Here is a 16,590-nt window from a genome sequence, read left to right as displayed (position 1 = left end):
AATGGGGTTCTGATGATGCAAGTAACCTTGGTTTTTGTTGATTTTGTTCTTGCACTTGCCTCCTGCCATCTGATTACCTCTAGTGCTATCAGCCATCTCTTTATCTGACTGGAGCCTGTCCTTCCTGTGATCCTGATTGTGTCAGATCTCCTCAGAGTTCAGCTGTCTCTGTGATCTTGTGATTCTGGAATCCTGGGATCCTGAGATCCTGGGTGTGTCAGAGCTCCTGGAAGTCAAGCTTCCTCTGGGACCCTGAGATCCTGGTGTGACCAAGCTCTTGGAACCCTGAGATCCTGATGTGATCACCTGGGATCCTGGGTGCATTAAAGCGCCTGGGAGTGTAACTTTCTCTGGGTGTTGTGGGACTGGCTGCTGAGTTAGCGCCTGAGGTCTGCTTAGGGTACTGGTGCAGACTGGAAGTAACTGGTGCCACTGGTCAGGTGGAGTTCCTGGGTCCCACTGATCCCAGTTACTCCCCCCTCAGTTTCTTTCATGATCTTCATATATGCATCCTTTCAGTTTTCTTAAGTCAGTTTTGGCAACGTGTGGTTTGTTTGTTTGTTTTTTCTAAAATAGTCTATGTCTTAGTTAGGGTTTCTATTGCTGTGAAGAGACACCATGACCATGGTAACTGTTATACAAGAAAGCATTTAATTGGGGCTGGCTTGCAGTTTCAGAGGCTTTGTCCATTATCATCATGGCAGGAAGCAGAGCAGACAGGCGTGGTGCTGGAGAAGGAACTGAGAGCTCTACATCTTGATCTGTAGGCAGCAGAAATGAAGAGATACACTTCCTCCAACAAGGCCACACCTCCTAGTACTATTTCCTGTGGACCTATAGGGACCATTTTATATAATCCACCACAGTTCATTCGTCAGAGTTACCTCACTCAGGATGATATTTTCTAGTTCTATCCATTTGCCTGCAGAAGTCAGGATGTCCTCATTCTTAATAGCTGAGTAGTATTCCATTGTGTAAATGAACCAGAATTATCATCCCTGACCTCAGTCTTTACTACAGAGCAATAGTGATAAAACTGCATGGTATTGGTATAGAGACAGACATGTTGATCAATGGAATAGAATTGAAGACCCTGAAATAAAACCACACACTTACCATCACTTCATTTTTGACAAATGTGCCAAAAATATACAATGGAAAAAAGAAAGCATCTTCCATAAATGGTGCTGGCTTAACTGGCTGTCTGTGTGTAGAAGAATAAAAATAGACCCATATTTGTCACCTTGTACAAAGCTCAAGTCCACATGGATCAAGGACCTCAACATAAAACCAGATGCACTGAATCTAATAGAAGAGAAAGTGGGAAAGAGCCTTGAACTCATTGGCACAGGGGGAAGTTTCCTAAACAGAACTCCAGTGGCTCACGCTCTAAGATCAAGAATTGATAAATGGGACCTCATAAAACTGGAGAGCTTCTGTAAGGCAAAGGACATAGTAAGACAAATTGGCAACTTACAGATTGGGAAAAAAAATCTTTACTAACCCCATATCCAATAGAGGGCTAATATCCAAAATATATAAAGAACTCAAGACGTTAATCACCTAAAACACAAACAACCCAATAAAAAAATGGGGTATAGAACTAAACCAAGAATTCACACCTGAGGAATCTCGAATGACTGGTAAGCACCTAAAGAAATGTTCAAAGTCCTTAATGATCAAAGAAATGCAAATCAAAACGACCCTGAGATTCCACCTTACACCAGTCAGAATGGTTAAGATCAAAAACCTCAGGTGACAACACATGTTGGAGAGGATGTGGAGAAAGAGGAACACTCCTCCATTGCTGGTGGGATTGCAAACTGGTACAACCACTCTGGAAATCAATCTGGAGGTCCCTCAGAAAATTGGAAATATATCTACCCGAAGACCCAGCTATACCACTCTTGGGAATATACCCAAAAGGTGCCCCACCATGCCACAGGGGCATGTGTTCCACTATGTTCATAGTGGCTTTATTTGTGATAGCCAGAATCTGGAAACAACCTAGATGTCCCATGACAGAGTATCAATACCTTTTAAAAGTTCAAAGTTCAAAGTCTCTCATGCAATCTCTTAACTGCATTCTCCTTTAAAAATCAAAATCAAAAATCAGAGCACGTACTTCCAACATATAATTGCCCAGGATATACATTATCATTCCAAAAGGGTAGAAAAGGAACATAGAAAATACTGGACCAAACCAAGTCCAAAAACCCGCTGGACAAACTTCAAACTCGGCATCTCCATGTCTGATGTCAAAGCCCTTTTCAGATCTCCAACTCCTTTCAGCTTTGTTGACTGTAACACGCTTCTTTCTCTTTGGCTTATTCCACTCCCTGTAAACAGCTTTCCTTGACAGGAATCTCAGGGCTCGACTAACATCTTGGAGACTACAAGGGAATCTTAAGTCTCACCTTCCCAGCTTCACACAGTGGCTTTAGTGGAGCTCCACTCAGGGACACCCTGACACATGCCTGGCGTCTGCAGCGATTCTTAGCTGTGGAGGGAGCTCCCATAATCCCTTTCTTCTATCCCTGACTCTAAAACCGGAACCACGTGGCCAAAGCTGCTAAATTCTATTGTTTGCTGGGGCTAGAATAAGGCCCAGCCCTCTCATTCAGTTATGTCTTCACCACCTTTCTGGTTTGGATGGTTTCCTTCATTGCAGAAGCTTGGCTGTCTTGTAACTTGCTCTGTACACCAGACTGGCCTTAAACTCAGAGATCTACCTGCTTCTGTAAAACTGGAATTAAAAGCCTACTACACCAGCTCTAAGCTCTTTTAAAATTCCTTTTCACAAGTTGGAAGTTCATCTGGCTGGGGATGTTGCCCTGAGGTCACCACTCCCTTTATTCCATCTAACAACAAGCCTTTCTTTTATCTGTTCATCTCCTTAAACCTGGGATTTAGCTCTATTCTTCTTCCTAGTGCTCCTTTTCTCATTGAAATGTACATTTTGTATTTTTTCTTGCTCAGTTTGCTCCTTTTTATTATAGATCTTCATAAGAATAAACATTAATAACTGTACAACAGAGTCAATACTAAGATGTTTTGAAATTTTCTCTGCCAGTGCTAATCCAAAACTCTTCAATTTAGTACCAGACAGATTTTCTGGACAAAGGCAGAAAGCACCTACATTCTTGACCAAAATATCAGAAGAGCAATCTCTAGGCCACATACTAGCATTCTTCTCTTCTGAAACCTCTTGAGCTGGCCCCCAACAGTTCAAATTACCTGCCATACCACTGTTGTCTGTGATCCTACTAGTATGGCCCATTAGGCTGTGCTTAAAGCATTCAATTGCTTTTCCCATCCAAAGTCCCAAAGTCCACATTCCTTCAAACACAACCATGGTCAGGCTGTCACAGCAGTGCCCAAGTCCCTGGTACCAACTTTTGTCTTAGTTGGGGTTTCTACCGCTGTGAAGAGACACCATGACCACAGCAACTCACTCTTATAAAGGAAGAATTTTAATTGGGGCTGGCTTACAGGTTCAGAGGCTTAGTTCTCATCATGGTGGGGAAACATGGTAGTGGGCAGCCAGGCATGGTGCTGGAGAAGGAGTTCTACATCTGGATCTGCAGGCTTTGGGGAAAGAGACACACTTCCTCCCACAAGGCTACCCCCCCCCCCATTAGTAGCACTCCCTGTGGACCTAAGGAGGCCGTTTTAATTCAAACTCCCACATTGCGTTTAACTTTATTGTCATGCAGTGTTTCACTGAATCACTTTTGTTGGTTTATGCCTGCTAGGCTAGGTTTCCAGAATCTGCTGCTTTCACTTTTAAATATGTGCTTAATTTTTTTCCAATTAACTGTACTTTTCATGTGGCAACATAGTACTTCTAGAAGAAAGCAGATGTGAATAGAAATGATAAATGGACAGAATTTATAGGTGGAATCTTCAGATCTTCTAGTTTGTCTGAGATTAGCCTTGGGTACATGGCAAATTAGAGGCCAGTCTTATCTACATAAGATCCCATCTAAAAAGTAAAAGAAAACATAACAGAAATGAAGCAAAACAAAGTGTTGTTGATATTCTCTGTATATAGCTGTTGCATTAGATTTGTCTTTATAGCATCATTCAGAAGGGAATCAACAGCTTACACTGAGTAAGTGATAAAGTTTAATGATAAACACTAATTGATTGTCGTAAATTGCATTTATGTAAGCTGTTATTACAAGAACAGATGGACACAAATGGAAATAAATAAGGTGTACAACTTACAGAAATATTTCCTGATTTAGTTGTTATCTCTTACTGTAAGTTTTTTGTACTTTCTGTTGTTCATGGTTATACTTAGAAGGTTCTTACCTTAGAAATGCTGTTTTTATATATAAAAACCATATATAAAGTGTTTGAGTGTTAACAAATTTAAATAGCAGACGGTAAAATAGTAGTAGAAATATGAGTATTAATAAATCCATGGTGATTTTAAATTTATGCTTGATCACCCAGTGTTCAGTGTTTATTTCTGTCTCTGTCTTACTGTGTGTGTGTGTGTGGCAGAGAGAGAGAGAGAGAGAGAGAGAGAGAGAGAGAGAGAGAGAGAGAGAGAGAGAGAGAGAGAGAGAGAGAGAGAGAGAGAGAGAGAGAGAGGAGAGACATACACACAGATAGAGTCTCACTCTTTATTCTAGGGTGGCCTCACACTTGGAGCCTCCCCCATGTTAGCCTTCTGAGTGCTGGGATTACAGGCATCAACATGGCAGACTTTTTTTTTTTTCATTAAATAAGAAATTGACCCCAATACAGTCACTCATACTTACAGTCCTAGCACTTGAGAGGCAACAACAACAGAATTTTAACAGAATCCAGCGTATCCTCCTGGTCTACATAGTGGATTTCAGGCCAGTCAGGGCTACAGAGTGAGATCCTGTCTCTAAGGAAAAAAAAAAAAAAAGGAATTTTCCATTGAAATTTTGTTATGAATAATTAATGATTTCTCCTATTATAGGTGTTTATTATAAACTCATCGAACATATTTCTTCTTGAACCTGCAAATGAAATAAAAAGCCTCCTGGATGAGCACACAGATATGTGTAAACGTGTTCTTAACATTTATCGGCACATGGTTGTGCAAGTGTCAATGGACAGAAAGACCTGGTAACAATTCTATATCTTTTTGGTTATTGTTTTCTGCATAAGTATAGTAATTTTCAAGGAATAGTGTCTATAAATAGGGTGTGTTACAGTATTAGAGTGCTGCTATTTTTGAATGAATACAGATAATTTATATAGTAATCATGCTTATAGTAGACTGTCTCATTTTATATCAAACATCCTTGATCAAGCTTCTGTAAGACCCCTCAGACTGTCTAAAGTGTGCATAATTGTCACCTTTTCTCCCAGTAATGAATATATACACAGAAATTAGTTTTTGCTTGTATGGATGATTGGCGATGTTACTAGATGACTGACTGCACTTTTAAAGCCTGTTTCTCTCCTTTGGCAAGCCCTGCTAGCAGGCCCATTCCTACTTCCCTGTCCACTTTCACCTCTTAAATCTAACCTTTACCTTGGAGCAGTGCTTCCCAGCATTGTTAGCTTGCTTTTTCCTGAGTATATTCTGAGTTATGCTTTAGAATATCTGCTATCCTTTTCTGTGGTCACCAAAGCTACATTATTATGACATTGCATGTGTGATTTAATAAGTCAGATGTTAAAAAAGGACAAACACCACAAGAGAATGGGCTATACTTATAACTTATAATTTTTTGTTTTTTTTAATTTGATTATAATTATGTATTATTCTAACACAAGCTAGTAGTATTCCTTTGAGTAGAAGGTTAAACTTCCACCTTACTCTTTCAATATTTCCTTTCTATATATATTTTCTTTATTTCCTTTTATATTAAATGGGTACTCCTATATAGTTCTTCTCAAAGTCGTCTCTATTCCTAAATTATTTGTATTAATGGCTATTGAATTGGAGCCTGAATAATAACTGAATAACTGAACCACCAAGAATAAAAAAAGTTGTCTTAATTTTGTATTGCTTACTTTACTTGGTATAATACATTATACACTTTATATACTTGCACTTTATATAAATTAAATTGAAAAGTAGACCTTTGAGGGAGAGCAGTTCTATAGCTTATGTTAGAATTATACATAGTTATAATCAAATTAAAAAATAAAACGAAAGTATAAGTATAGCCTATTCTCTTGAGATGTTTGTCCTTTTGTAAATATTTGACTGATTAAATCGCACATGATTGCATAATAATATAGCATATGAGGAATAATTTTATTGTGTTTTTCAGTATTAAGTATTTAATCATGGCCTTGCACTTACTAAGAAGTTCTCTGACACACAATAAGTAGCTGTTGTAGAAATGTCTAATCCCAATCCAGGGTTTCTACCTCTCCTTTGCTCATTCAGTTCCTCGATAAAAGACACACTTTTATTATTTACAATAAGCATTAATCAGCGCAAGAGCTGAGCAGATATCTATCCTTTATGCTATTCTGTGTATTTCTCAGCCAATAATCCCATTATATAATTTGCCATGTTTCATCTGAGCTGTTCTTAACTCCCATTAGCCAACCCACATGGCCATTATTCCATGACTAACCTAACCCATGGTGGCTTCTTCCTCTAGTTATTTTCTTTGCTCCTTTGTGGTTCTCCTCCATACTAAGCCCTGGAACACTAAACCCCGCCTTTGTCTTTTCTGCTCAACTATTGGCTGTTGGCATTATTCATCCATCAGAAATAACTTTGGAGGCAAGGTCAGGTCTACAGGTACTCTCTAATCTCTGGGGCAAACTGGTCTTGGGGGCCCACACTTAGCATTACAATACATAGCAAAAGACCAAACCTCAACAATATCTATATGCTCCTTGGGTCCTTTTAGGTTTTAGTTTTTGTTCACTTTGGTGTTGTTTGTTTGTTTGTTTGTTTGTTTAGAAATAGTCTTGCTATCTATTAGTGTAGCCCAAGCTGGCCTGGAACTTTTTTTTTGAAGACTTATCTATTTATAGAGTGTTCTGTACCACATGAATGTCTATCTGTGTATGTATGTATATGTATGTATGTATGTATGTATATATACAGCGTTCTGTACCATATGTATGCCTGCAGGCCAGAAGAGGGCACCACCAGCTCTCATTATAAATAGGCTTGAGCCACCATGCAATGCCAGAACCTCTCTGAGCCATCTCTCCAGGCTGTGGCTTGGAACTCCTTTTTGTTTTTTGGTTTTTTTAAAGCTTTATTTATTATATGTAATTACACTGTAGCTGTCTTCAGACACTCCAGTGGAGGGCGTCAGATCTTGTTACAGATGGTTATGAGCCACCATGTGGTTGCTGGGATTTGAACTCAGGACCTTTGGAAGAGCAGTCGGGTGCTCTTACCCACTGAGCCATCTCACCAGCCCGGCTTGGAACTCTTAACTCTCCTATTGTAGCCTCCTGAGTGCTGGAATTACCATTGTAAGCTACCACAACTTACTGATTTTGAGAGAAGGTCTCTTTAAGTTGTCCATCCTGGCCTTGACCTCACTCTGTAGCTCAGAGGAGCCTTAAATTTATTGTTTTCCTGCCTCTGCCTCCTTAGTAGCTGGGAATTCAAGCATAGAACTAACCTAACCAACATCTACTAGTGTGTGTGTGTGTGTGTATATATATATAATTTTAGGGTGGAGAGAGTAGAGGATAATGAATATCCCTACATATATTAATTTTTTTCTTTTGAGTTATTTTAAAAAGTGGGAACACAGATGAGCAGTGGTGGCCACGCCTTTAATCCCAGCTCTCAAGAGACAGAAGCAGATGGATCTCTGAGTTTGAGGCCAGCCTGGTCTACAGAGTGACTTTAAGTTACAGGACAGCCAGAGCTCCACAAAAAAACCCTCACAAAAAAAACCCCAAAAAACAAAGAGACCCCCCACAACAACAGCAAAATACAAATAAAAAAGAACAATAAAAGCAGGAATATTTGGTTAAAGGGTGTGCTTAATTTATGTTTTGCTACTTAGGAGGAAATGACTTTAAAGATTTATATGTATATGAGCATTTTGCTTCCATGTATGTAACTATACTATATGCATGCCTAGTTTCTTGGAAGTCAGAAGAGGACCTTCCTCTCAAGATCCCTGGAATTGGAGTTACAGTGGGTTATGAGCTTTTATGTAGGTCCTGGGAATTGAACCTGGTTCCTTTGCAAGAGCAGTCAGTGCTCTTAACCTCTGGACCATCTCTTAACCCCCTAGCTTAAAAAAAAAAAATCCTTTACTAGAAGTATATATAAATTATATAGAGAAACATTTATTAACATATTTGGGACATATGATGTTGAGAACATTTCTAAAATTTCACATGCACACTAATCACATTATTCATTAATAATGTGTATCTCCTTGAGTTAAAACAAGGCTATTAAGTGATTGGTCTTTGTTTATACAACCTGTGATAAATGGTAAGCAGATTTTGAATTATAGTCTTTCTCATTTTAAAATGGTATACATGAGGAATGCAGCACTGGGGGAGCAGAGGCAGGGTGATTGCAAATTTGAGGCTCACCTGGGCTACATACGCTATACTCTCTCAGAAAACAAAAACAGAAAATCATATGAAACTGAAGTATTCTCTCTCTCTTTCTCTCTCTTTTTTTTTTGTGGGTTCTTTATTTTTCTTTCTATAAGTTTTATATCAATGATGAGCTAGGAGTCTTGCCATGAAACATATTTTTAGAGTTTATTCCATATTTTTAATTGAAACATATAAATTTTATTCTTATGTATATGAATATTTTACCTGCATGTATGTCTGTATACCACATGCATGCCTGGTGCTGGCAGAGGCCAGAAGAAGATATTGGATCTCCTTGGACTGGAGTTACAGGCAGATGTGAGTTGCCCTGTGGATACTGGGTATTGAATCTGGGTCCTCTGGAAGATCAGCCCATGTTTTCAACTGCTGAGTTATCTCTTTGGCCCTCGTAATTCTTTTAAGTTCCTTTAAAGCTGAAGTCATTATACCCAAGGCAATCACCCACATATTTACAGTGACTTTATGAGATTTTTTCTGTATTGATTAAAGTTATTCTTTTCGTATTACAAATTATGAGAGTCACCTGGTATATGAGTGAAAGTCAGACTGTAGTAAGATGAAGTTTATTTATAAACGTGTCATGTAGATATACTTTCATTTCATACAGCTAAGCTAGAAGCTCAAGGTAAGATACTTAAGATTTTTACTCTGTGAATAATAATATGCTTGTGGTGTACTGGGAAATGAACTCAGATCGTTTGGAAGGGCATAAAGTGCTCTTAACTGCTTAACTGCTGAGCCATCTCTCTCTAGCCCCATTCGACAATTATTAAGTCTTTTGTTCTATATGTGTTTGTTTGTTTATTTATTTGGTTTTTAATTGTACTTCACCTACTATAGGCAAGTGCTCTGCTACTGAGCTATACCTCTAGCTTCAGGATATATTATTTAAATGATTTATTTATTTTATTATATTTACATTGGTGTTTTGCCTACCATTATATGTGTGAGGGTGTCAGATCACCTAGAACTGGAGTTACAGACAGTTGTGAGCTGTCATTTGGTCACTGGGAATTGAATCTAGATCCTCTAGAAGAGCAGCTAGTACTTTTAACTGCTGAACTGCCTTTCTACCCCCAAGATATTTTTTTTTTATCTGCGTGATAATCTTTATTTGATTTTGTGTTCACTTCTTCACCCAAGTGCCACCTAGATCTGGGATATATTACTGCTTTATCCGTATTTCTTACAGTGACCATCCTTAATGCTACACCTAGATAGGGACTGCAGAATGGCCTTTAAGGAGGAGACCGATAGGAACTTGGGCTCTAGCTTGCCTCTGTACTAACTAAAGTTCTCTTGTCAGGTTCCTTTTCCCTTTTTCTTTTATTTCCTTTCTTGTTTTCTTTTCTTTTCTTTTCTTTTCTTTTCTTTTCTTTTCTTTTCTTTTCTTTTCTTTCTTTCTTTCTTTCTTTTTTTTTTTTTTTTTTTTTTTTTTTTTGCGGGGGTTGAGGGGAGAGACAAGGTCTTACTGGATATCCCAGGCTAGTCCCAAATGTACCACCCTCCTGCCTCAGTCACCCAAAGACTGCAGGTGCATTCCAGTATGCCTAGCTATCAGTCTCATTTATTGGTATGTTGGTAAATTTGTTCTTCAAATATCAGGTGTGGTTTTCTTCTGTTGGTAGGAAGCATCTAAGAGACAGTTAAGGTAAGGACAATGCTAGAATTGCTTCTGTTTCTGATACACGTATAGAACAAAAGAGTTTAAAATTTTCAAATGGGGCTAGAGAGATGGCTCAGCAGTTAAAAGCACTTTATGTCCTTCCAGAGGATCTGAGTTCATTTCTCAGCACTCATATTGGGCAGCCTACAACTGCTGGTACTTCCAGCTCCAGGGGATCTGATGCCCTGTTCTGACTTCTTCAGGTGCCTGCACACACATGGCACATACTCACACAGATACACAATATGCATATACACATATATATAAATGCATATTTACATATATTACAGATAAGTAATTTTTTTAATCACTGAAACTGAAAGGGAGGAAAGGACATGGTGGCAGGCTTCTGTAATCCTAGTACTAGGTAGAAGGAATTGGGGATGAGGAGTTGAAGGTCATTCTTGGCTGTGTAGGAAGGCCAGCCTAGCGTCATGAGAACCTGTCTCAAGAAACAAATGGAGGGTGGGAGAAAGAGAAGCAGTACCTTTTCTCTTTTCCTGAGCGTCCGTTATTAAAACATAAAGCAATTTGTACTTGAAGGTATTGTGCTTAAAAACTTGTTATTAATTTTAATATTTAAAGAGTTCTGAACACTTAATAGTCTTTCAAAGGTTGAGTATTTGAGTTATCCCAACAATAATGTTATTTTTACAACAAATTAATATGAAAATTGGTCATTAACCCAAAGCAAGAAGGAAACATTAACAGATGTTCTTCCTTTAAGGGAACAGATGCTGCTCGTGTTGCTCAGAGTCACGGAGTCTGTACTGAAGATGTCCTCACAAGCTTTTCTGCAGTTCCAGGGGAAAAAAAACATGACCCTGGCAGGTCGACTTGCAGGACCACTTTTTCAGGCAATAAACATAAATAGATGGATAAATGTTTGATTTTTTTAAAGATTCACTAAAGTTGAGCTTGTTAAAGTAGGAGAAAATGCTTTAAATCACAAGCCAGTTCATGTTTTTTTTTCTTTTTCTTTTTTTTATTATTATTTTCTTTATTTACATTTCAAATGCTATCCTGAAAGTTCCCTATACAACCCCCCCCCCCGCCCCTGCTCCCCTACCCACCCACTCCCACTACTTGGCCCAGGCCTTCCCTTGTGCTGGGTCATATAAAGTTTGCAAGACCAAGGGGCCTCCCTTCCCAGTGATGGTCGATTAGGCCATCTTCTGCTACATATGCAGCTAGAGACACAAGCTCAGGGGGTACTGGTTAGTTCATATTGTTGTTCCACCTACAGGGTTGCAGCCCCCTTCAGTTCCTTGGGTACTTTCTCTAGCTCCTCCATTGGGGACCCTGTGTTCCATCCAATAGCTGGCTGTGAGCATCCATCCACTTCGGTGTTTGCCAGGCACTGGCATAGCCTCNCAAGAGGCTGCAATATCAGGGTCCCTTCAGCAGAATCTTGCTGGCATGAGCCAGTTCATGTTAAAGGATGTTTTAGCAGAGCTAAATTAATATAAGTCAGTCATCTAAATACCTTTACATACAAATTCACAATCTAATGGAAGAAAAATGTTGAAATGAATAGGAAGGGTGCTTATTTTACCTCTAGTGTGGCATGCTTGTGGTTCAGAAAGCTGACAGAACTCTAGGAATAATGCCGGGATGTTTTATCAGTTTCTAAATCTCTGGGGTTATTAAGAAAAACATTTCAGTTTGTTCCATAGTAGTTCAAATGTGGTACATAACCAAGCTGCCTCACCAGATTTTATTGTTCTCCCTTCTAGAATTTAAGTGTCAATGATATTTTTGACCATATAGAAATTACATATTATTTCAACATGAAGTTATGTGCTGACTTTAAACTTATTATAAACCCTGAAATAGGAAATATTTTTATGACACATTAAATGAAATTATGTAGTTAGGATGAATCTCTTTTTTAATGATTTTTTAAAATTTATCACTTATTTTATATATATGAGTACATAATACTCATAATGAGGACACTGTAGCTGACCTCAGAGGACATTGGATCCCGTTACATATGGTTGTGAGCCACCTAAGTGGTTGCTGGGATTTGAACTCAGGACCTCTGGAAGAGCAGTTAGTGCTCTGAACCATCTCTGAGCCATCTCTCCAGCCCCCATTTAGGATGATTCTTAATGTCAGAGGTAAAGGCTATTTCAGATCCTCTGCCCTAAGTGTAACTGTTTACATTGGCCCTTTGCAGCTCTTAATCTCTCACCTAAAAATCTTTGCTGATGCTAAATTAACTTTTAAAACAGAAGTATGTATTATCTAAACTTTCAGAAAATTCCCAGTTTTCATAGCTAACCCAATGATTGGAGCTACAGAAAGATAAAATTTAGCTTGTTCTGCAAAATAACTTTTTGTAGTTTGAACATTTGGAGAGAGAAAGATTACTAGTCACTTCAATTTTATTTTTACATTTCATGTGTGACTTTATAATTCCTTAGCAAAATTCATGAAGTTAAAAGTTTTGAAAACTTATTTTTGACTTATTTCTTCAGCAACAGTATGTATTTAGTACCAGCCCACAAAACCTCAGAGAGTGCTGGGTAATCAGTAGTTTCTGCCCTCTTACAAGTAAGCTTTTTGTATTGCTATTGTATTTATTACAAACTGCTCTTAATTGCTGTTGAATCTTTAAAATGATTTATTTTACTTACATGAGCACACTGTAGTTAAGTTCCTTTCTAGGGCTGCCTCCTCCCTTTGTAGTGGGGATACAAACTTCCAAAGTGTGTAGTCATTTCCATCTTTCATTTTCCAATGTATTGTGAAGTTTTTCATTTAAGAACTCAATTTCAACACGAAATAATATGGAAACATCTCTTTATATAGCTTTTACTTAGCAGTAATGCAATGCAGCATGAAAGTTATGCATTAGGGTTTCTGTTCAGTCTGTATTCCTTGAGTACTAGGAACTTAGCTGAAATTCTTATCAGGTAGCAATAATTGCATGAGTTACTGATACAACATGTATTAATGGATATTATATGATTTAAATTTTTCTACTTTTGAGATAAAAATAATCAAACAGTTGATTTTGAAGTCACACACCAAATAAATCTAATTATTATTTCTGAATATTTGTCTTTGTAGACTCTCATTGTTGCCTGGATCAAAGCAAATCTAAATGTATACATTTCTCGAGAACTTTGGGATGACTTACTTTCGGTATTGTCATCGTTGACCTATTGGGAAGAATTGGCCACTGAGTGGTCACTGACCATGGAGACACTGACTAAAGTTTTGGCTAGAAATTTATATAGTTTGGATCTCAGTGATTTGCCATTGGATAAGCTCAGTGAACAGAAACAAAAAAAGCACAAAGGGAAAGGTAAGAATTATTCAAAGATTCTGCATAGGAATTTGTTTAAATAATTGAGTTGTGGAAACCAGGCCAGGAAGAGTGCTGGGGCAAGACATCGTCTCTAATGTCCTTTCATTTATCCAGGAGGTTTAAAACCTTTAACAATGAAATAGAGAAATACACTATTAAGATCAGTAATAATTTTGGTAAGATAAAGAATGTTCTCTGTATACATTGTGGTCAGTCTTATATTTAATTAAACAATATAGAATCTTAACTTATTTTAAATAATTAACCCAAGTCAGAATTTATAAAATTTATTTACTTTTTGTATAAATAGTTTTTAGGTATAACTGAAAGGATGACTTAATTTTATTCTGTTTTTAAATGTATGATAATTACTTGGAAAATTCTCTTGAAAGCATTTATTAATTTAAACTACAAGTAAACATTCTCTAAGTGTGAAGTAATATTTGTATAATGTTAATTTGAGGTGAAGCAGTAGTAGCATAATTATTATATCACTATCATGTGCTTTATATAGTATTTTGCATTTTAAGAATGGTTTGTTAGCTAGAAATTATATTTAATTCCTATTTCATACTTAGCTGTTTGTCCATGATACTTAAGTTTATGCCTACACTACGTTTTCTGCATCATTTATTTCCCAAGTGGCTATTATTGGTAGTTAGAAATTAGAAACTGTTACTGCAAGATGACTTCCAGTCACCTCATTTCTTACCTCTTGATAGTAGAGAATTATAATGGGTTAGCCTTAGTGATATAATGTAATTTTAGATCTTCCTAAGTTTTGAATATAATTTTTACATAAAACAAAACTCAAACAATCCTTGTAATTACTTTATAATGCACTGTGAGGAAGCCTTAGAACCCACAATGACATGATAATTTAAAGGTAACCATCAGGTTATCAATATACTACATGCTAATATTGCATTTCTAGGAGTTGGACACGAATTTCAGAAAGTTTCAGTTGACAAGTCATTTTCTAGAGGATGGAGTCGCGATCAGCCTGGCCAGGCACCTATGAGACAGAGAAGTGCGACGACTACTGGCTCCCCAGGAACTGAGAAGGCCAGGAGTATAGTACGGCAAAAAACTGTTGGTATGTAGTTTAAAACCGTGGGAACTAGGTAAAGCAATACAGATAGATGCTGTCAGGGTACATCTTGCTTTCTTTTGGGAGATGAGAATCTTCTATAGAAAACTTCCTCCCTCCCTCAGCAATCCTTATAGCCCAGTAACATGCTTTTGTGCTTTTAATATATGCACTCTGTGTTTACGTAGTTTATTATAGATTTCTTTGTTTCCAAATTGTCTTCTTATAGAATTCAGAAAGTAGAACTTGTATTCAAAATGCAGAACTCAAGCATGGTATACATTTTATTAAGTAAATATATTCACAAATATGGAGATGATAGCAAACTTTCAGTATTTCAATTACATAGTCTTATTGGCCTTAGGAACTTCCAATAGGACAACAGGAAATTAATTCATATCCTCTATTGGCAGGCAACTGAGGTCAAGAAGAAATCTAAGCTCTTTCTTTTTAAAGAGGGGGGTGTTGGGGATTTAGTTTAGTGGTAGAGTGCTTTGCAAGGCCCTGGGTTCGGTCCCCAGCTCTGAGCGGGGGGAAGCAATTTCTCTAATGTAAAAAGGGATGTAGCAACACTTGGGAAGCACTTGTAGGCTTAAGCCAACACAACATACTAAAGAACTGGCAACTGTCTTATTTTCATCTCAGAGCCATGTAATTTGGCTGAACTATAGTAGAGAGTGTAGTACTGGAAAAAATATAACGAAGACTTATGCCCTAAGTTCTTTCTTACTCTTTTTTTTTTTCCCCACTAAATNTGTAGGTAACCTTGGACAGTTTACTTTAATTTTTTTTTTTTTTTTTTTTTTTGGTTTTTCGAGACAGGGTTTCTCTGTATAGCTCTGGCTGTCCTGGAACTCACTTTGCAGACCAGGCTGGCCTCGAATTCAGAAATCCGCCTGCCTCTGCCTCCCAAGTGCTGGGATTAAAGGCGTGCGCCACCACGCCCGGCTACTTTAATTTTTTAATTAGGGTGTATGTACACATATGCATGTTCCCACCTTATGCATGTAGAGGTCGGAGGACAACTTGTTTGAGTTGGTCTCTGTTTGCACCAGGTAGGTCCCAGGATTGATTCAGGTTGTGATGCTTGAGCAGCTCACTGCGTCTGCTCTCTAGGTTCTAAGTGCTTCATTGGTGGAGTGGCAGTGGTAATACTTCTCCCGCCTGAAATAGTTGCTTGATATCATTTCAGATTTTATGTTCACCAAACAAAAACTAAAGCATTAAAAGTTTTGCTGAGAAAGATACTTGTGTAAAGTTGGAAAATTCTTTGAAAATTCAAATTAAGATATTATTAGATCTTGCTTGTTAGGTTGTGTCTTGCTCTCTGAGGCAGGTTATTAGAGTGAACCCTGGACTGCCTTAAAAACTTACTGACCTTGAACTTGAAAATATTTTGTCATAGCTTCTTGAGTTCTAAGATTACTGATGTGAACTACCATGACTGGTTAATTTCTTAATTTTTAAAATTACTCTTTTATAACCAAGGTGAGTGAATATGCTTAAAATTTGAGTCTAAAAAAACCCCCATTCATTCTGTTAAGCCTTCCCAGCCTTCTCTTCCTCCTTCTCCTCCTCTCAGCTTACTGCACTAGAGGCAGACCCTCTTAGCAGTTTCTTATACATCTTCTGAAGACCATTTATACACTTAGAGACCTAGAGCACATTGCCTATGTACTGTACTTAACTGAACGTGGATTAGCCTCGGCTGATTTTACATATTTGAATGGAAAAAAGTTAAATATTCAATATCAAAGCACTGTTCTAAACATTAAAGATATAGTTAATGCGTACATGATCTTGGTGAAAAAATTGGGAAGTGATTAAGCAAATCAAAATTTTAAAATGGTCACTGGCACTTACAGTTTTAATGTGGAGCTTACAGATCCAGTAAACATTAACAGGTGCTAGTACATTACAAAGAAAATTCAGGCAAAATAATGGATTGGTGAA

The 16,590-nt window shown here is 37.7% G+C and overlaps 1 protein-coding gene across 10 annotated transcripts in view; it reads left to right on the top strand.

The window, feature by feature from the left end:
* Nucleotides 1–16,590, top strand: part of Ralgapa1 (Ral GTPase activating protein catalytic alpha subunit 1) — a 221,187-nt gene that overhangs the window by 69,287 nt on the left and 135,310 nt on the right. For all 10 annotated transcript variants that reach the window (XM_029540679.1, XM_021201484.1, XM_021201489.1 and 7 more), the window contains exons 13-16: nt 4,961–5,109; nt 10,956–11,085; nt 13,307–13,544; nt 14,482–14,643. In XM_029540679.1, coding sequence (XP_029396539.1) covers nt 4,961–5,109; nt 10,956–11,085; nt 13,307–13,544; nt 14,482–14,643 — 679 coding nt within the window. The remainder of the gene's footprint in view (nt 1–4,960; nt 5,110–10,955; nt 11,086–13,306; nt 13,545–14,481; nt 14,644–16,590) is intronic.

Source organism: Mus pahari, chromosome 7, assembly GCF_900095145.1.
Source record: "Mus pahari chromosome 7, PAHARI_EIJ_v1.1, whole genome shotgun sequence".
Taxonomy (NCBI): domain Eukaryota; kingdom Metazoa; phylum Chordata; class Mammalia; order Rodentia; family Muridae; genus Mus; species Mus pahari.
This window is presented reverse-complemented; position numbering and strand designations above follow the sequence as displayed.